This window comes from Pan paniscus, chromosome 13 (assembly GCF_029289425.2).
Source record: "Pan paniscus chromosome 13, NHGRI_mPanPan1-v2.0_pri, whole genome shotgun sequence".
In the NCBI taxonomy this organism is placed as follows: Eukaryota; Metazoa; Chordata; class Mammalia; order Primates; family Hominidae; genus Pan; species Pan paniscus.
Window position 1 is genome coordinate 140,696,356 of NC_073262.2, and position 20,302 is coordinate 140,716,657.

Genomic DNA, 20,302 nt, shown 5'->3' on the forward strand with positions numbered 1-20,302 from the left:
CCCTTTCCCAGATGAGAAAGGTGTCTACTGAGAGTTCCTTGAAGTAGCAGTCGGTACCTGTGGAGCACTTCACAGATCTAGCTCAGTCAATCCTTACAGAATTTGCAAAATAGGTCTTTTAGGTCATCAGGATAACATATAATCCTGGCCCTTTTTAAAGATGAAAATTACTTTTTCATTAATTACTTTAGTTATGAATATTCTTGTTTCCAATTTATTCTTATTGTAATGTAGAGCATTAAATTGGAGGTTTTGGAGAAGAATTTGCTTCAAGTCAGTTATATGACAGAGTTACATTCTGCTTTTCAGACAGATGAGCAAGCTAAAGTCTTACCTTTCTTATTTCATGTTTATGAGGGATAATTAAGATAAACTGTGTTAACTGTGGATGATGATGAACTAAATTAACTTCAAACAGAATATTGCCAGGCCATACGATTTAGTAACACTTGCGTACAATTTACAGGTTTAATACGTTCTCGTATCCATTTGCTTATTAAACGTTTCACGGCAACTTAATAACAAAGCCCTTCAGCTCAGATACTAGTCATTCATTAACTTATTTGTTGGCTTATTTCTTGGTCTATTCTGGCTAATCTTCTGCACATTGCCTCGTATCCAGTCTCTCCTCTAGTAAAATTGAAATTTCTGACGTATTAGACTTGAAAATATGGAGAATAATTAAATGCCGATGACAGGCATTGTCTCATGAAAAAGTCTGGGAATCGCTCTCAGGGAGAAATCATGTTCTGGACCTGAATGAAGCCTGGCAGTGGCTTTTAGGTTTCCTTGATAGCCTTTGTTTCCACAAATTAAGAACCATAAACTCAAAAGTGTTGCAGGTCACTTTGTGTTGCTACTCAGATAGAAATGCAAAAGAAAAAAATCAATTTATAGAGTGGTTTAATTATTTTCACAATATTGTTATTTAAACATTATTTAATAATATTTAAATATTATTATTATTATTATTATTATTTTGAGATTGAGTCTCGCTCTCGCCCAGGCTGGAGTGCAGTGGTGCAATCTCGGGTCAATGCAACCTCCGCCTCCCGGATTCAAGCGATTCTTCTGCCTCAGCCTCCCAAGTAGCTGGGACTAGAGGCATGCGCCACCGTGCCTGGCTAATTTTTGTATTTTTAGTAGAGACGATGTTTCACCATCTTGGCCAGGCTGGTCTTGAACTCCTGACCTTGTGATCCACCCACCTCGGCCTCCCACAGTGCTGGGATTACAGGTGTGAGCCACCATGCCCAGCCTAAATATTATCTAAAGCCTTTGAGGGAAATTTATTTTAAGGAATATGTTGAGGATGTGGGGATTTTACATGCCTAAGATATTTATCACAGTCTTGCTTATAATAGCAAAACAAACAAAAACCCTGAAAATAAGCTCAGCATTCATGAATTTTTATGAAAAATAAACTGTCTTCGGCAAAACAAGAAACCTAGTGAGCGTTGCACTGTTGTGCATGTGGAAGTCTCTTTACTGCCTGTTGCTGGAAGATAGCTGGCGCTCAGACCTCCCCGTCCAGCCCACTGCAGTCACATCATAGTGACGGAAGCCTCTGGAAGGTTCACCATATACCTGTGAGAAAAGGAGCGTGAAAAAGGCAGTTCTTCTCTTAGTATCATCATGAAAACAGTTTTGACTTTGTGGACCTCCTGAGAGGGCCTTGGGGTTTTGGAAACCGCTGACGTAAGCAGCACTGACTGAGCACCAGCTGTGTACTCAGCACCCTGTTGGAGGAGGGATGAAGCACGGTGCCTAAAATGTATTTGGGTTTTCGAGGCATTACTTTGTCCACTATGTGGAGAATGGACCCTGGTGGGGGCCTGCTAGGAGAACATCACAGCAGTGGCCTTGGCTTGGTTGGTGGCTGGGCAGTGGAGAGGCAGAGTCAGGTTTGGAACATCGTTTGAACACAGAGCCTACAGCATTTGCTGGTGGATTAATTGGCGGGGAATGAAAAGGGAAAGAGCCCACGCTTTTGCCCTGGACTGCTGAGGGATGGAGTTGCCATTTCCTGAGTGTATTAGTCTGTTCTCATGCTGCTAATAAAGATGTACCTGAGACTGGGTAATTTATAAAGGAAAGAGGTTTAATTGACTCACAGTTTCCCATGGCTGGGGAGGCCCCACAATCACGGAGGAAGGCGAAAGAGGAGCAAAGTCACATCTTACATGGCAGCAGAGAAGAGTGTGTGTGCAGGGGAGCTCCCCTTTATAAAACCATCAGATTTCATGAGACTGATTCACTATCACGAGACTAGCATGGGAAAGACCTGCCGCCGTGATTCAGTTACCTCCCACCGGGTCCCTCTGATGACGTGGGAATTATGGGAGCTACAATTCAAGATGAGATTTGGGTGGGGACACAGCCAAACCATTATCACTGAGAGAGGGAAGGCTGAGAGTGAGGGTGACAGTTTATTACGGTGACTTTTAGTGTCACCAAGAAAAAGGATGGAGTTTTCCTAAACACCACTTAGGTGTTTAGGAAACTACTACTAAAACTGGCATCTATACAGTAGCGTTAAGGAGCAGCAGGATTACTTTGCATATTTATTTTACCTCAGCTTTTTATATTTCTCTTTTTTATGATGTTTTGTAATAGTATATGTTTTAGTGGTGCCTGCTCAATTTTTTTTTATTTTTAAATAAGACTGAATGGTCAAAAAAGTTTGGGGACTCCTGGTGTGTACACTAAGAATGGTCACTGAAACTTTCGGCATTCCCATGCCAGAGCCTTTCCTTCTTTGCCCCATCAAGCATGGTTGCTGTGTTTTCCTTCTAGCCAGTGAAACTGGGTGATGGCCGGATGCATAGCCCTGTTTGAAAGCAGGTGTGTCCCTGAGACAGTAACCTTTGTAGCCCAGGTACCCTGTGGGCGACATGCAAAATGAGATATGGCACTGGACTTCGTGTCGAGGAGTCATGAGTTCTGTTTTTGCTTATTTTTGTTGTTTGCAACTCATTCCATCCTTTCATTCTCCTCTCTTGATGAATGGGAAGCAAGGCAGATGGCCACAGCTGCCCTCCCTCTAGCATCCAGTAAGAAGAAAGCCACATCTTGGGGGACGTCCAGGTTCTTAGCCAGACTCCCTTACTTGTTTCTGGGTCTCATGGAGTTAATAACTCTCAGTTTGGTCCCTGGTTCGCTGCTGTCTCGGCCGCCCCTTTGCCGGGTTGTGTCTGGGTTGTAGCATTTTGCTGTGCTCACATTAAGGGGCCAGGTTTTGTCTTAAAACGGCCCACGCCGACCTCTTATTCCTTTGTATTTGGTTGTCCTTTTAGATGCGTTGATTGAGCTTGGTGAAGCAATGTTAATGAATTTCCTTTTTGGTCCCTCAAGGAAGAAAGGCCAAGGATATTATAAATGCAGCTCGGGAAAGCCTCGCGAAGATGATAGGGGGGAAACCTCAAGATATAATCTTCACTTCCGGGGGCACTGAGGTAAAGCTTCTGAACACACTCACATTCTGTTAACTGTAAGTTATAATAAAATACACAGAAAGTGATTCCCTTTTGCTACATTTTCATTTAAAGAAAGAGTAGGCCAAGTGTGGTGGCTCATGCCTGTGATCCCAGTACTTTGGGAGGCCAAGGCAGGAGGGTTGGTTGAGCCCAGGAGTTTGCGACCTCCCTGAGCAACATAGGGAAAGTCCATCTCTACAAAAAAAAAAAAAAATTAGCTGGGCGTGGTGGTGTACACCTGTAGTCCCAGCTACTAGGGAAGCTGAGGTGGCAGAATCATTTGAACCCAGGAATTCAAGGCTGCAGTGAGCTATGATCACGCTGTTGCACTCCATCCTGGGCAAGAGAGTGAGACCCTGTCTCAGAAAGAAAGAAAGAGTAATGTGTGGTCTTGCTATATTGCATACTAGCTCGAGATAATTAGTATGTATCCTTTAAGTAAATTCCAGGTAGCCGATAGGATTTTTGTAATGTAATATGTAAAGTAACCTGCTTTGCATTGTTATTTCCATAAAGGTTTCCCCGTCATTGTTGCCCTGGAATCAGTCCTTTTCATCCCTAATTGATAGATATTTAAGGACTTTCCAAGGTTTTGCTGTAACAAACAGTGCTGCACTTAATAAATAACCTTTATACACACTATTTTGTTTCACTGTGAATGTAGCTGTAGGAAAAAGTCCAAGAACTAGAATTGCTGGGTCACGGGGCTCATTTGGTAGATGTGATAAATGGCCCACAGTAGAGGTTGTACCAATTTATACTCCCACAAATAGTGGGTGGCTGGACAAAATATTCTTTATGGCAGATTTATAAAATTTAAAAATTCATAATATTCTATGCATATAACCACACTGCACTTATACCAATACATTTATATAAATTCTTAAAAATTAATAATATTGCTTAACTATAAAACAGACATAATTGACTGGAATCTCATGTTTTTGAATGTTGGAAAACCCCAAATCTTTCAAAAGGTCCAACTCAGGAAGTTGAATTTCTTTGAAGCTTTTTTGATGTTAGCCACAAAAGAAATTAAGTAACAGAAATTGTTGCTCTGACCCTTACCTCAGCACAGTTTTTGTAAATGCTTTTTTTGCTGTATCTCTGCAGTCAAATAATTTAGTAATCCATTCTGTGGTGAAACATTTCCACGCAAACCAGACCTCCAAGGGACACACGGGTGGGCACCACAGCCCAGTGAAGGGGGCCAAGCCCCATTTCATTACTTCCTCGGTGGAACACGACTCCATCCGGCTGCCCCTGGAGCACCTGGTGGAAGAACAAGTGGCAGGTGAGTGAGTGCAGGGTGGCCCTGGGACCAGCCTGCTGAGCTCCAGCTGCGAGGCGGGAAGTGGCCTGCGAGCAGAGCCCGGGATCCGCTGCAGAGATGTAGATTCAGTGTGCCACTCACTGTAACTCACTGGTTCTGATGAAGAGGCAGGCCCTGGCACCTTGGTGAATAGTTGCCCCTCACTGCACTGGGCTCCCTGGCTGCCCCTCTCGGTGCAGAGGCCAGCTGCCACAAGGGGGTTGGCAAGTGTGGCCAAACCTTCCCTTAGGAAGTTCATTGAGAATGAATATGTAGAACTAGCCATTTGTATAACTGAGTGATATTTGAAACTTGCATGTAATAAATATTTAACCTTTAAATAGTATGCCTGCAAATAGGCAAATGATGCTTGTCATTATTTGGTTTTCATCATAAAATCTCAGCTCCCACTCTCCTCTCACATGAAGGAAAAGGATCAAATAGACCTAAACTTCAGGTGTGAAGCCTGGAATAAGCGAGCTGCCGCACCTGATCTCAGCACCCATGACGTGAGGCCTCCTGCTGTGTGTGGAGAAGCGGAGTGAGGTGGTGCCCAAGTGCGGCAGGAGGCGCAGGGGCCCTCAGGGAGGAGGAGGCTCGCTGCAGCAGCAGTAGCCTTGTGGCTGTCACACAGCACGGACAGAGCCACAGAGTCATAGGAAGTCCCAAAAGGGAGTGACATGTTCACCAGGTGTAGACCATTAACTTGTAAAAATGGGGCAGCCAATTAATCAACACTATCCTTGAGACAGATTTTCTTCTCAGCCTGAGTTTTCTTGTGTAATCTGTCTGGAAACCTGCAGGTGAATAAAAAGAAAATATTTTTATCTTAAAGATTAAGGGACTGTGGCCAAACTGCTTGGTTTGACTATGAAGCCTTTTTTGAAAAAAAATTTTTTTGGCTGGGCGCAGTGGCTCAAGCCTTGTAATCCTAGCACTTTGGGAGGTGGAGGCGGGTGGATCACTTGAGGTCAGGAGTTCGAGACCAGCCTGGCCAACATGGTGAAACCCCATCTCTACTAAAAATACAAAAATTAGCCAGTCATGGTGGTACGTGCCTGTAGTTCCAGCTTCTGGGGAGGTTGAGGCAGGAGAATCACTTGGACCCTGGAGATGGAGATTGCTGTGAGCCAAGATCCATTGTACTCCAGCCTGGGAGACAGCAAGACTCCATCTCAGGGGAAAAAAAAATTTATAACATTCTGTTTGTGGTCTTACTTGAATGCTTGCCCGTAGGTAAACATATTCACATGAAGGATTTAGATCCCAAGATTTAATTTTTTACCACTTAAAAAAATCTAATTTTCTTATTTAAGTACTGTTAGTTTTTGGTACCTTTTTTTTTTTTTCTTTGAGATGGAGTCTCACTCTGTTGCCCAGGCTGATGTATAGTGGTGTGATCTCAGTTCACTGCAGCCCCTGCCTCCCAGGTTCAAGCAATTCTCCTGCTTCAGCCTCCTGAGTAGCTGGGATTACAGGCACACGCCACCATGCCCAGCTGATTTTTATATTTTTAATAGAGATGGGGTTTCACCATGTTGACCAGGCTGCTCTTGAACTCCTGACCTCAGGTAATCTGCCTGCCTTGGCCTCCCAAAGTGCTGGGATTACAGGTGTGAGCCACCTGAGCCCAGCCAGAGCCCAGCCTCTGGTACCTTTTTTTCCCTATCTTACCAATACAGAGAAGGGCAACTTAGTATACATCATTATTAGTTACTGTTGTAATTAATTAACCTTTTGTTTAAAATTGTACAATTTAAAAAATGTATAGACATGCATGTGATGGAAATAGTTAAAATATTATAGAAAAGTATAAAGTAAAAAGTCTGCCAGGGCACGGTGGCTCACGCCTGTCATCCCAGCACTTTGGGAGGCCGAGGCGGACAGATCACTTGAGGTCAGGAATTTGAGACCAGCCTGGCCAACATAGCAACCCCGTCACTACTAAAAATACAAAAAAAATTTAGCCGGGCGTGGTGGTGGGCACCTATAATCCCGGCTACTCGGGAGGCTAAGGAGGAGAATCAGTTGAACCTGAGAGGGAGAGGTTGCAGTGAGCCAAAATCGTGCCACTGCACTGCAGCCTGGGCGACAGGGTGAGACACTGTCTCCAAAACAAAAAAACAAAAGTCATTCTCCTGCTGCCCCTAAACCTCTGCAGCGGCAACCACTGTTACAGTTTGCCTTGAGTTTTTCTTGTGGATATTATCATTTTAACCACTTCCAGTTTAAGCTAAATAACTTAAAAACCTAACCCCCAGTTCTTGGTTTATCAACACAAGCATCCTCAATGTAAAAATGAGGACTTGGACCTTCATAAGCCTTCCTCGCACTCCCTCTGTCTCCACACATCCCAGTGGATTTCTTGTATATCGGCTTTAATGAGCTATCATTCATCCACTTAAAGTGTACAGTTCAGCAGTTTTTAGTGTGCTCACCAGGTTGTGCAGCCATCACCACTATATTTTTCAGTTATAGAAAATTTTTCTATAATTTTCAGTTATAGAAAATTCTCGCCAGCCCCAAAAGAAACCTTGTACCAGTTAACTGTAAATCTTCATTTCCCTCAACTCTAGGCAACCACTCATCTACTTTCTGTCTCTACAGATTTCCCTATTCTAGACTCCCCTATGAATGGAATCTTATAACGTGCTCTTTTTGACGGGCTTCTTCCATTTAACATAATGTTTTCAAGGTTCACCCATGTTGTAACATGTATTTAATTCATTTTCTACAGATGAACAACATTTCATTGTCTATCTGTACCACATTTTATTTGTCTGTCAGTTGATAGACATTTAGGTTGTTTCCATTTGTTGGCTGTTACGACTAATGTGACATTTGTGCGTATGTTTTAGTGTATTGGTATGTTTTTATTTCTTTTGGGTTTATACTTGAGTGAGATTGCTGGGTCATGTGGTAACTATCTGACAAATGTTAGGTAACTGTTTAACCTTAAGCTTTGTTTTCCAAAGTAGCCGCACCACTTAGTACTCCTATTTGCAGTGTCACAGGGTTCCAGTTCCTCCATGTCTTTGCTGACATTTGTTATCTGTCTTTTTGATTATTGCCAGCCTAGTAGGTGTAAAGTGGTATCTCATTTTCTTTTTGATTTACAATTCCCTGATGGCCAGTAGTGTTGAGCATCTTTCATGTACTCATTGGCCATTTGTATATATATCTTCTTTGGAAAAATGTCTATTAAAGTCCTTGCTCCTATTTTAATTGGATGACTTGTCTCTTTATTGAGTTGTAAGAGTTCTTTATATATGCTTGATACAAGTCCCTTGTCAGATAGATGATTTGTAAATATTTTCTCTCATTCTGTGGGTTTGCTCTTGCTCTCATGGTATCCTTTGAAGAACAGAAGCTTTTCATTTTGATGAAGTCTATTTTTGTTGTTGTTGTTGTTCCTTGTGTCATGTCTAAGAAGATTTTGTCCTACCCAAGGTCATGAAAATGTACTCATATTTTCTTCTAAGAGTTTTATAGTTTTAGCTCTTACATTTAAATCTGTGGTACATTTTGAGTTAATTTTGTGTGTGGTGTGAGGGAGGAGTCCAAATTTACTTTTTTTGCATGTGGACATCCAGTTGTTCCAGCACATTTGTTGAAAAGACTCTTCTTCCATGGATGGTCTTGGCACCCTTATTGAAAATCAGTTGACCGTAATATGTGAGGGTTTATTTCTTGACTGTCAACTCTGTTCCATTTACCTGTATTTCTGTTCTTAGATTGGTACCAAACTGTTATGATTACTGTAGTTTGTAGTAAGTTTTGAAATAGGAAAGTAGGAGTTCTCCAAATTTGTTATTTTTTAATATTGTTTTGGCTATTCTGCATCTGTTGACATCTCAAAAGAATTTTAGGATCAGCTTGTTAATTTCTGCAAAAATCTAACTAGGAGTTTGATAGGGATTGAATTGAATCTGTAGATGAATTTGGTCAGTATTGCTACCATAACAATATTGTTTTCCAATCCATGAACATGTGATGTCTTTATATTTACTTTAATTTCTTCCAGCAATTTTTGCAGTTTTCAGGATTAAGTTTTTGCACTTCTGTTAAATTTATCCTTAAGTGTTTTATTCTCTTGATACTATTGTAGATGGAATTGTTTTCTTACTTCATTTTTGGATTGTTCATTGCTAATGTATGTAAATGTAGTTGACCCTTGAACAACATGGGTTTGAACTCTGTGGGTCTACTTATAGGTGGATTTTCTCCTATCTCTACTGTCTCTGTGACATCAAGATCAACCCCTCTTCTTCTTCCTCCTCCTCAGCCTACTCAATGTGAAGATGATGAAGATGAAGACCTTTATGATGATCTGCTTCCACTTAATTAATAGTAAATATATTTTATTCCTTATGATTTTCTTAGTATTTTTCTCTAGCTTACTTTATTGTGAGAATATAGCATATAATATATAATATACAAAATATGTGTTAATCAACGGCTTACGTTATCAGTAAGGCTTCTAGTCAACAGTAGGTTATTTGTTGGTTAAGTTTGCAGGGAGCTGGCTGGGTGTGGTGTCTCACATCTGTAATCCCAGCAGTTTGGGAGGTGAAGTGGGGAATGGATCACTTGAGGTCAGGAGTTCGAGACCAGCTTGACCAACATGGCAAAACCCCGTCTCTACTAAATATACAAAATTAGCCATGAGTGGTGGCACATACCTGTAATCCCAGCTACTTGGGAGGTTGAGGCAGGAGAATCACTTGAACCCAGAAGGCGGAGGCTGTAGTGAACTGAGATGGTGTCACCACACTCCAGCCTGAGCAACAGAGCAAGACTCCATCTCAAAAAAAAAAAAAAAGTTTTTGGGGAGTCAAAAGTTAGACACAAATTTTCGACTACCTGAGGGGTCCACATCCCTAACCCTCACATTGTTCAAGGGTCAACTGTACAGTTGAGTTTGTATGTTACTCTTGTGTTCTGCAACTTTGCTGAATTTATTAGTTTTAATTGTTAGTTTAGTTTAGTTTAGTTTTGTTTTTTTGAGGCACTTTCGCTCTTGTTGTCCAGGCTGGAGTGCAATGGAGTGATCTTGGCTCACTGCAACCTCTGCCTCCTGGGTTCAAGCGATTCTCCTGCCTCAGCCTCCCAAGTAGCTGGGATTATAGGCATGTGCCACCATGCCCGGCTAATTTTGTATTTTTAGTAGAGATGGGGTTTCACCATGTTGGTCAGGCTGGTCTTGAACTCCTGACCTCAGGTGATCCCCCCGACTTTGGCCTCTCAAAGTGCTGGGATTATAGGCGTGAGCCACCATGCGTGGCCTAATTGTTAGTTTCAGTTGGTTTTTTAATGGATTCCTGAGGATTTTCTATATAGAGGGTCATATCATCTACAGCTAGAGATAGTTTTACTTCTTGTTGTCCAACTTGTATTTCTTTAATTTTATTTTCTTGTCTAATTGCCTTGACTAGGACCTCCTGTACAATGTTGAATAGAAGTGGCCAAGGTGGATATCCTTATCTTGCTAGTGATTGTAAGGGAAGGCATTCATTCTTTCATAATTTCATATAATGTTAGCTGTGGGTTTTTTATAGATGGCCTTTATCAGGATGAGGAAGTTCCCTTCTGTGCTTGGTTTGTTGGGTGTTTTTATCATGAAAGGGGTGTTGGATTTTGTTAAATCCATTTATTGAGATGATCATTTATTGAGATGATCATGTGGGTTTTTGTTCTTTATTCTGTTTGTAATGTTGTATTACCTTAACTAATTTTTGGATGTTAAACCATTTAATCCTTTTCATATGTTTTTAGATTTGGTTCACTAGTATTTTGCTGAAGATTTTTCTGTCAATATTCATAAGAGGTATTAGTCTGTAGTTTTCTTGTGGTGTCTTTGTCTAGTTTAGTGTCAGGGTAAAATTTGCCCCATATAAATCATGGGAAGTGTTCCCTCCTGTTCTGTTTTTTGGAAGGGTTTGTGAAGACTTGGTTTTAATTCGTCTTTAAATATTTGATAGAGTTTGCCAATGACAACATCTGGGCCTGGGCTTCTCTCTGTGGAGAATTTTTAAGTTACTGATTCAGTCTCTTTACTTTTTATAGGTTTGTTCAGGCTCTATCTCTTTTGAGTCATTTTCAGTTGTTTGTGTCCTTCTAGGAATTTGTGCATTTCATTTGTTATCTAATTTTATTGGCATACCATTGTTTATAGTAGTCTCTGGTAATCCTTTTTTATTTCTGTAAGATTTATAGATCCCTTTCATTCATGATTTTAGTAATTTTATTCTTTTTCTCTATCTTGTTCAATTTAGCTAAAGATTTATCTTTTTAAAAACTCTTTTTAAAGAACTAACTTTTGATTTTCCTGTGTTATTTTTAGAGTCTCTATTTTATTAACTTCTACACTAACCTTTATTAACCCATTTATGCCGGAGGTTGCAAGTTTTTTTGTGTGAAAAATCAGACCTTGGCAATAACCTTGAGCAGTAGGATATAAATAACTCCCGCAAGCTTAGCGTTCCAATAATGGAACACTAGGCATAAATGGGTTCTTTCTTTCTACTTGTTTTAGGTTTGGTTTGCTCCTTTTTTTTTTTTTTTTTTTTTTTTTACAATGTCTTAAGGTGGAAGATTAGTTATGATTTGTATTTTTTTTTTTTTTTTTTTTGAGACAGAGTCTTATTGCCCAGGCTGAAGTACGGTGACACAATCTCAGCTTACTGCAACCTCCACCTCCCAGATTTTAGCAGTTCTTGTGCCTCAACCTCCCAAGTAACTGGGATTACAGACATGCACCACCACATCTGGCTAATTTTTGTATTTTTAATAGAGACGGGGTTTTGCCATGTTGGCTGGGCTTGTCTCGAACTCCTGAACTCAAGTGACCCACCCACCTTGGCCTCCAAAAGTGCTGGGATTACAGGTGTGAGCCACCACACCCAGACGTTTTTTCTTTTTTAATGTAGGCATTTAAAGATACAAATTTCCCTCTGAGCACTGCTTTACTACATTCCACATGTTTTAGTATGTTGTGTCTTCATTTTCATTCATCTCAAAGTATTTTCTAGTCTCCCTTGTGGTTTTTTTTTCTATGACCCATTAGATATTTAAGAGTGTATTGTTTAATTTCCATATGTTTTTTAATTTCTAAGATTTCTTTCTGCTAATGATTTCTAATTTTCTTCCATAAGAGCTAGAAAATACTTTGATTTAAATTCTTTAATTTTTTTTATTTTGTGGCCTAGCCATATAGTCTATCCTAGAGTATATGTCAAGTGCACTGGAGGATAATGTATATTCTGCTGTTGTTGGGTGGAGTGTCTTGTAGATGTCTGTTAGGTCTACTTAATTTGTAGTGTTATTCAAGTCTTCTGTTCCCTTGTTAAAATTCTGCCTAGTTGTTGTATCCATTATTGAAAATGTGATTTTGAATGATCCCAGTATTATTAATCAGTGGTCTGATTAATAGTTGATCACACTATTAATCAGTTTCTCCCTTCAAACCTGTCAGTTTTTGCTTCGTGTATTTTGGTGCTCTGTTGTTAGGTGCACATACATTTATATTTGTTATATATTATGGATGAACTGGTTCTTTTATCATTATAAAATGTCCAACTATATCGCTGGTAACTTTTTAAGTCCCTTTTATTTTATGTAAGTATAGTCATTCCAACTGTCTTATGGTTGCTGCTAGCATAAATATCTTTTTCCATCCTTTTACTTTTAATCCATTTATGTCTTTAAATCTGACATGTTGTAATACACTGTAAGAGACATATTGTGGCTATAAGATTAATGATAGCCATAAGGCCCATGCAAACATCTTGCAGGGCTGACACTATGTGTCAATTAGCAGTATGATGCAACATGGTCTAGGGATTTCCAACCCTGGCTTGGGAATTTCCAGGAGGTAAGACCACCTCAGCATAGATGGAACTCTCATAAACCATAAATACAAAGCTTTCCCTTACCAAAATAGCTTAACTCCCTTATGGAAGAAAAACCTGGTAACTGACCTGGACTAAATACAAGATAAGAAAGGGGAAGAATCCCCAAAACTCTGAGAATGTTCTCTGGACAGAGACTTTCCCGGCCAGGCAGTCATCTGATACCTGAATGTATCTGACCCTTGCCACCTGCCTGCTCCTGCTAGCTATCTTGTAAGAGCACTGCCAGAATAAACTGCTTGAACATCACACAGCATCTAAGACTTATCTTTGATGTGAATAATACGAAAAGGGAAAAGTCACCTTTGGGGAAGGTTAACTAGGCCCAGCCCAAGATCCCTGAACAAGACACATGGGTCTCCTGTAGATTCTCTCTTTTTTTTTTTTTTAGACGGAATCTCGCTCTGTTGCCCAGGCTATGGAGTGCAGTGGCACGATCTTGGCTCACTGCCACCTACGCCTCCCAGGTTCAAGCTATTCTCCTGCCTCAGCCTCCCGAGTAGCTGGTACTACAGGCACCCGCCACCATGGCTGGCTAATTTTTGTATTTTTAGTAGAGACGGGGTTTCACCATGTTGGCCAGGCTGACCTTGAACTCCTGATCTCAGGTGATCCATCTACCTTGGCCTCCCAAAGTGCTAGGATTACAGGCTTGAGCCACTGTACACGGCCAGTTCTTTTTAAATCTAGTCTGACAGCCTCTGCCTTTTTATTAGATTGTTTAATCATTCACACTTAATGTTACTATTGACATAGTTGGAGTACCACCTATTTTCACTTTTTGTTTCCTAGATGTCTCATATATTTTTTGTTCTCTTTTCCCCCTTTACTGTTTTCTTTTGCATTAATGAATATTTTCTAGTTTAACATCAAAATTCTTTAGTGCTTTTTTCACTTTTTAAATTAGTTATTTCCTTAGTGGTTATCAAGGGCTTACTATTTATGTATAAACTTACCAGTATTTACTTCAAATTTATACTAATTTAATTCCAGTAAGATGTAGAAATGTTACTCCTATACAGTTCTGTTCCTTCTTCTTTTTTGTGCTTTTATTGTTATGGGTATTACATCTATATGTGTTACAAACTCAACAGTGCATTGTTACAAATATCTTTTTTTTTTTTTTTTTGGAGACAGAGTCTTGCTCTGTCACCCAAGCTGGAGTGCAGTGGTGCAATCTTGGCTCACTGCAACCTCCACCTTCCAGGTTCAAGTGATTCTCATGCCTCAGCCTCCCAAGCAGCTGGAATTACAGGCGTGTGCAATCAGGCCCATCTAATTGTTGTATTTTTAGTAGAAACAGGGTTTCTCCATGTTGGCCAGGCTGATCTTGAACGCCTGGCCTCAAGTGATCTGCCCACCTTGGCCTCCCAAAATGCTGGGATTACAGGCGTGAGCCACTGCAGCCAGCCACAAATATCATTGTAGTTAATTTCCTGTCTTTTCTTTCTTTCCTTCCTTCCTTCTTTCTTTCTTTTTCTTTTTTTTTTTTTTTGACAAGATTCCACCCTGTCACCCAGGCTGGAGTTTGGTGTCACAATCACAACTCACTACAGCCTCAACCTCCCAGGCTCAAGTGATCCTTCCACCTCAGCTGCCCTAGTAGCTGGGACTACAGGCATATCCCATCGCACTGGCTAATTTTTTATTTTTTGTGCAGATAAGGTGTCCTTATGTTGCCCAGGCTGGTCTTGAATTCCTGGGCTCAAGTGATCCTCCTGCCTTGGCCTCCCAAAGTGCTTACAGGCATGAGCCACTGCACCTGGCCAATTTCATGTCTTTTAAGGAAGCTAAGGGAAGAAAGAGCAAGTATATGTTTATAGATTTTGCTTGAGTAATCTTCTTAGTTGCCTTTTCACATTATCTTCATTTGTTCCATGGATCTGAATTATCATCTGGTGTCCTTTCCTTAATAGACAATTCTGCTCCCTCCCACCTCCTTTGTGCTATTATGAAATATTGTGTGTTATAGCCCTAACAAAATAATTATATACATGTTATTTTATACAGTTGCTTTTAAATCAGTTAAGAGAAGCAATATACAGTTACACTGCCCTTTTTTTCCTTTACTTTTTTGAGACGGAATCTCTTTTGCTGATTGCGAGATAGTTTCTCTGTCTTTGGCTTTCAACATTTTCATTATCATGTGTCTGGGAGTGAATGTCTTTGTGTTTTATCCCACCCGGAATTCACTGAGCCTCTTAGGTATGTAGATTAGTGTTTTCCATTACATTTGAGATGTTTTCAGCCATTATTTTTCAGAGACATTTTTCTGCCCCTTTCTCTTGCTCCTGCCCTTCTGCTACTCCTGTTTTCCCTATTTGGTGCCTTATGGTGTCCCACATTTCTCTGAGGCTCTGTTTATCTTTCTCATGTTTTTCCTGTCTTATATTTGGATTTCATAATCTCTGTAAATCTACCTTCATGTTGACTAAATGTATTTTCTGCCAGTTCCAATATACTCTGGAGCCCCTCCAGTGAATTCTTCATATCGGTTGTACTTTCGAACTCCAGGATTTCCTTTTGGTTCTTTTTCATAATTTCTCTCTCGTTTATCTTGAGGACTCTCTATTTGATGAGCCATTGTCATCATACTTTTCTTTATCTCTTTAAGTACAGTCATAGGCAGTTTTTATCGCTTACCTTTTTTCCTGCTTTTCCACACACTGAAGATACCAGTTAGAATTTTTTTAGTTTTCCTGTTCCTGGGATTGCTTCTGTGTGATCTAGAATCAGTCATTTACCTGTTCATCCTGGTTTTTCCTCAGGCTTGGGGATCCTGGATTGTTCCTGTGGATGGATGAAGCATTTCGTTGTTTGATGTAGGGGCTAGGGATGGCTCATCTCCAGTTCTCAATGCGTTTCCCCAGGAGGTGTCTCCCAGGAAAGGAAGGCCCACGGTGGGCTCTGCATAAGGTGGTGGCAGCAGAGCCCGGCAAGCCGGGTGGAGCTCCCCCCCCACTTTTCTCGTGACTTCCCTGGACGGAGCTGCCTTTGCTTTGCTCCTCTGAGTTCCCTAGCAGATGCCTCAAGCTCCTCCCCCTTTTCTAGATCCTTCCCCCATCCTGGGAGCCCACCTTGTGCCCGCCCTCTCTGGGCGTGTGGTGCTATCTCAGTCTGAGGCCAGCACCTCTGCCGCTGACTTGGTGTACGGGAGCAGGGCGTGCTCAGACATTGGGAAGCTGACCTCTGCCGGCCTCGGTAGCTGGCCCGTGCCCTGCGCTTCCCGCTGTCCGCCCTGAACTTGGGTGGCCACTGGATACTTTCAGATTGGCCTTTAAGTGTTCTTTTCCCTGTTAATCTAATGCCATCATCTTGCTACATTTTAGGGACTCCTCAAAATTCCTAGTCCACGTACCCCCTCCCACCCCCTTTTATTTGAGACAGTGTGTTACTGTGTCACCCAGGCTGGAGTGCAGTGGTGTGATCTCCCTATGTTGCCCAGGCTGGTCTTGAACCCCTGGGCTCAAGCAGTCCACCCACCTCGGCCTCCCAAAGTGAGCCACTACGCCTGGCCAGATACCCTTTGTTGGTGTTGTTTTGATTTGATTCTTAGTCGGAGAAGTAGCTGTTTTCTCTTTCATTTCAGTAGGATCCTGAGTGGGCAGTGGATACATTTGTTTTTCACCATTTTAAACTCAAAGCACTAAAGCTAAACAATGTAGTCCCCTGTGCTCATTTTCCATCTGCAGTAGTGAGACTCTCAGTGCCTGGGGCAGTCAGCGCCTGGCGCGTAGGAGCGGCTTCATCAGCACTGGCTCGGTGCCGAAGGCATGGCAGTGAAGTGCTGTGCACTAGGACCCTCCCCAAAAGCAAGAGCCTGCATCCCTGTTGCCGCTTCCTCTTCCGTCTCTGTAGAAGCAGAAAGGCACACAGCTTCCACGACACAGATTCACTCACTGCAGCCGCGTTAAAGACACGTTCACACTGAAGCACCTGACGGTGACTCTGGGCCACTGATGATGGGCGGCTTATATTCTTCTTTATAGTCTTCTGAACTTGGACAACAATTTACTTTTATAGTTGTAGAAAACTGTTAAGCTCTGTTGGAACGCAGTTTTGAGAGGAATCAATTTGTGCAGCTCAGTTCGGTACTCATGTTTGTTTCCCAGCGGTCACCTTTGTCCCGGTGTCCAAGGTGAGCGGGCAGGCAGAGGTGGATGACATCCTCACGGCAGTCCGCCCGACCACACGCCTCGTGACCATCATGCTGGCCAACAATGAGACTGGCATTGTCATGGTGAGTCGGCCTTTGTTTCTCTTTAAGCAGAGCTCATGGGGAAGAACAGCGGCTTAGACTCATGGCGTTTCAGGTTTCCCAGCTCTGGCCTCTCCCGTTTCTCTGTTCACTTTGATAACATTTGGCCTGCGCTCACTACTCCTGATTTCTGTCATTCAGTTTTCATCAGATCGGAGCAACATACTCAACTGTTTCCTTTCCCTGTCAGCCTGTCCCTGAAATCAGTCAGCGCATTAAAGCCCTGAACCAGGAACGGGTGGCAGCTGGGCTGCCTCCCATCCTCGTGCACACGGATGCTGCACAGGCCTTGGGGAAGCAGCGCGTGGATGTGGAGGACCTGGGCGTGGACTTCCTTACAATCGTGGGGCACAAGGTACGTCTGCAGAGGCTTCCTGCCTCTGTGGGCAGAGCCTGCTGCACAGGTGGCTGTTTACTCCTCGGTCCGTAAGCCTCACTGCCCACCGTGAGCCAGGCCTTGGGGGCACTGCGAGGAGCAACATGGGGTCCCTGTCCTCAGGAGCTTTAAGAGGGGAGCCCCACATGGCCAGCATGCCAGGACGAATGCCATGGCAGGGATGATGGGGGTTCCCAGCCCACATGGGGCAGGGTGGGGGCGGTAGACCAAGCTAGGGGAGGAGACGTCGAGATCTCAGGGAGAGTAAGGCAGGGGGTTCGGCCAGGCAGCGAGTGTCTCTGCAGCAGACAGAGCATATGCAGAGGGTGTGGGGTGGAAGATGTAGGGACAGGAAATCGTTGCTTTCTCTAATGTGATTTCAGATGCGGCTCCTCAGCAAAAACTTTGCAGCTATCTTTAAGGTGGGAGTATGGGGAAAATAGTTAACAGTGAAGACCCTTCTGAAAATTTTGCACATCTTTCTGGCAGTTTACCAGGGCCCGAGATATTTTTAGTACTCAGTTTTGAAGCACAGTCCTCAGCTGGTTTCCAAAGGAGTGTCTATGCTGGCCTGACACTGGCACTCCAGAGTTCTGCATTGTGTCAGTTGGAAACATGGAATCATTTGCAGGAAAAGCCCTGGCCAACCGCTGGTTCCAACCCCTCTCTATTTATGCATTCTCTTCCTTTTTTTTTTTTTTAAACCTGTGATTCATATGATTTGAGATCCTTTTACAAATTCTATCACATGATGCGCAGGGGAGAGCTGCCTGCCACAGGGCTGAGCACGAGAGTCTAGCACCTGCGCTGCCTCCTAGGTTGGGGTTCCACCCTGCCCCGAAGGCTTTTGTGACTCTGCGTGTCAAAAGGGGTGGCACTCAGAGGCTCCACAAGGAAGCAGCAGGACTATGCATTGCAGAGCATTTCTCCTGTGTGCCCCTAAGCACTTAGCATGTATACAGAGTAGGTCCTTGGAAAGTTCTTGTTGAATAAATGACCAACTTTTCCTTCCAGTTTTATGGTCCCAGGATTGGCGCACTTTATATACGAGGACTTGGTGAATTTACCCCTCTCTACCCTATGCTATTTGGAGGTGGACAAGAACGGAATTTCAGGCCAGGGTAAGGCAGAAAGTTAACAAAGTCTCTGACCTACTGACCGTGTCATTTGTAGAGCAGTGACATTGTAAAGAAACATGGCGCTGTTTCTTGGTCTCGTGGAGGCTCTGTAGCATGTCCACACTGCTGCTGTGTCAGAACTGGCTCCAATTGATTTTACACTGAGGGCTCACAGGACCTGCAGTCTCTTTGGGAATGATTGAAAGCAATGAAGGAAATCTCTGTTTCTTTTAACTGCTCCAATGCATCCAATTCCCCTTGTAATTTTGGCCCAGCCCACTGAAGAGAACTGTTGGACCCTTCATGGCTGAGTCCTGCTGCTGTTTTAACTTCGGGGATCAGCAGGACCACACAGAAGCACTGGTCTGCTTTCTGATAGCTCCTGTGTCCCCTCTATGTATAGTGACGTGTTAACTGGGAAATTAGTTGTTGCCCCCACCACACCTTTTGTTAGAAACTACTTAACAAGAGAGAGAAACAGGAACAGCATGGTGGTGAGTTCCTGGGTTTTATTTTCACCTTGTGTATCCCACACTTAGTGCTGAAGAAGCCGGCAAACCTGATATGCTAGTAAGGGCAGACACAAAAATGCCCCAGCCAAAGCCTGTCCTGTCTAGCCAGTGGACCAGGAAAGGAATGGCCTAGCAAGACAGAAAACTTTGAGACAACACTTGCTTTACTCCAGCCAGATGCTACAGGGGAAATTGTGCTGCCACGCCTATCCACACCTGCAAAGATGGAGTGGGAAACCCAGACTTCCACCAATACAGGCTGTAACAAGGTATCCCACACCACCACCGGGTGTGTCAAGAAGGCCAGGTAGAGAACCGGGACTTAGGCACCCCCACCATGGTGTCAGTAGAGACCATATCGGGATCTTGGACCCACACCTGTCAGTCACAGGGAGCGTCCTCCCATTGGGTGTCAACATCAGCCAAGTAAAAAATCTAGACGTTGGCCAGGCACAGGCTCATGCCTGTAATCCCAGCACTTTGGGAGGCTGAGGTGGGCAGATCACTTGGGGTCAGGAGTTTGAGAGCAGCCTGGCCAAGATGGTAAAACCTTATCTCTACTAAAAATATAAAAATTAGCCAGGTGTGGTGGCGCACGCCTGTAATCCCAGCTACTTGGGAAGCTGAGGCAGGAGAATTGCTTGAACCCGGGAGGCTGAGGTTGCAGTGATCCGAGATGGCACCACTGCACTTCAGTCTGGGTGACAGAACGAGACTCTGTCTCAAAAAAAAAAAAAAAAAAAAAAAGCCCAGCACGGTGGCTCACTCCTGTAATCCCAGCACTTTGGGAGGCTGAGGCGGGTGGATCACAAGGTCAGGAGATCGAGACCATCCTGGCTAATATGGTGAAACCCCATCTCTACTAAAAGTACGAAAAATTAGCCAGGCATGGTGGTGTGTTCCTGTAATCCCAGCTACTCGGGAGGCTAAGGCAGGAGAATCATTTGAACCTGGGAGGCGGAGGTTGCACTGAGTCGAGATCGCACCACTGCATTCCAGCCTGGGTGACAGAGAGAGACTCCATCTCAAAAAAAAAAAAAAAAAGAAACCTAGACTTCTACTTCCACTTGGCAGTAATGAGTGGCATACCCCTTCTCCTGCCAGCACAACGTCAGAAAATGGCAGCCCAAACAGAAAGATTGAATAAGATCCAGGTTCTCATAAAGTAAGGCAAAAATGTCCAGGTTTCAAGTGAAAATCATTCATCATACCAAGAACTAGAAAGATTTCAAATTGAATGAACAATAATAATCAATATATGCCTGCACTAAGATGATGATGTTAAAATTATCTAACAAATATTTTACAGCAGACACAGTAAAAATGCTTCAATGAGAAAT

The 20,302-nt window shown here is 42.8% G+C and overlaps 1 protein-coding gene across 5 annotated transcripts in view; it reads left to right on the forward strand.

The window, feature by feature from the left end:
* Positions 1 to 20,302, forward strand: part of SCLY (selenocysteine lyase) — a 54,036-nt gene that overhangs the window by 19,605 nt on the left and 14,129 nt on the right. For 3 of the 5 annotated variants that reach the window (XM_034955461.3, XM_034955460.2, XM_003813096.7), the window contains 5 exons: positions 3,355 to 3,455; positions 4,590 to 4,770; positions 16,811 to 16,938; positions 17,147 to 17,311; positions 18,347 to 18,453. In XM_034955461.3, coding sequence (XP_034811352.1) covers positions 3,355 to 3,455; positions 4,590 to 4,770; positions 16,811 to 16,938; positions 17,147 to 17,311; positions 18,347 to 18,453 — 682 coding nt within the window. The remainder of the gene's footprint in view (positions 1 to 3,354; positions 3,456 to 4,589; positions 4,771 to 16,810; positions 16,939 to 17,146; positions 17,312 to 18,346; positions 18,454 to 20,302) is intronic. The other 2 variants (XM_034955462.2, XM_034955463.2) reach the window with 2 other exon arrangements.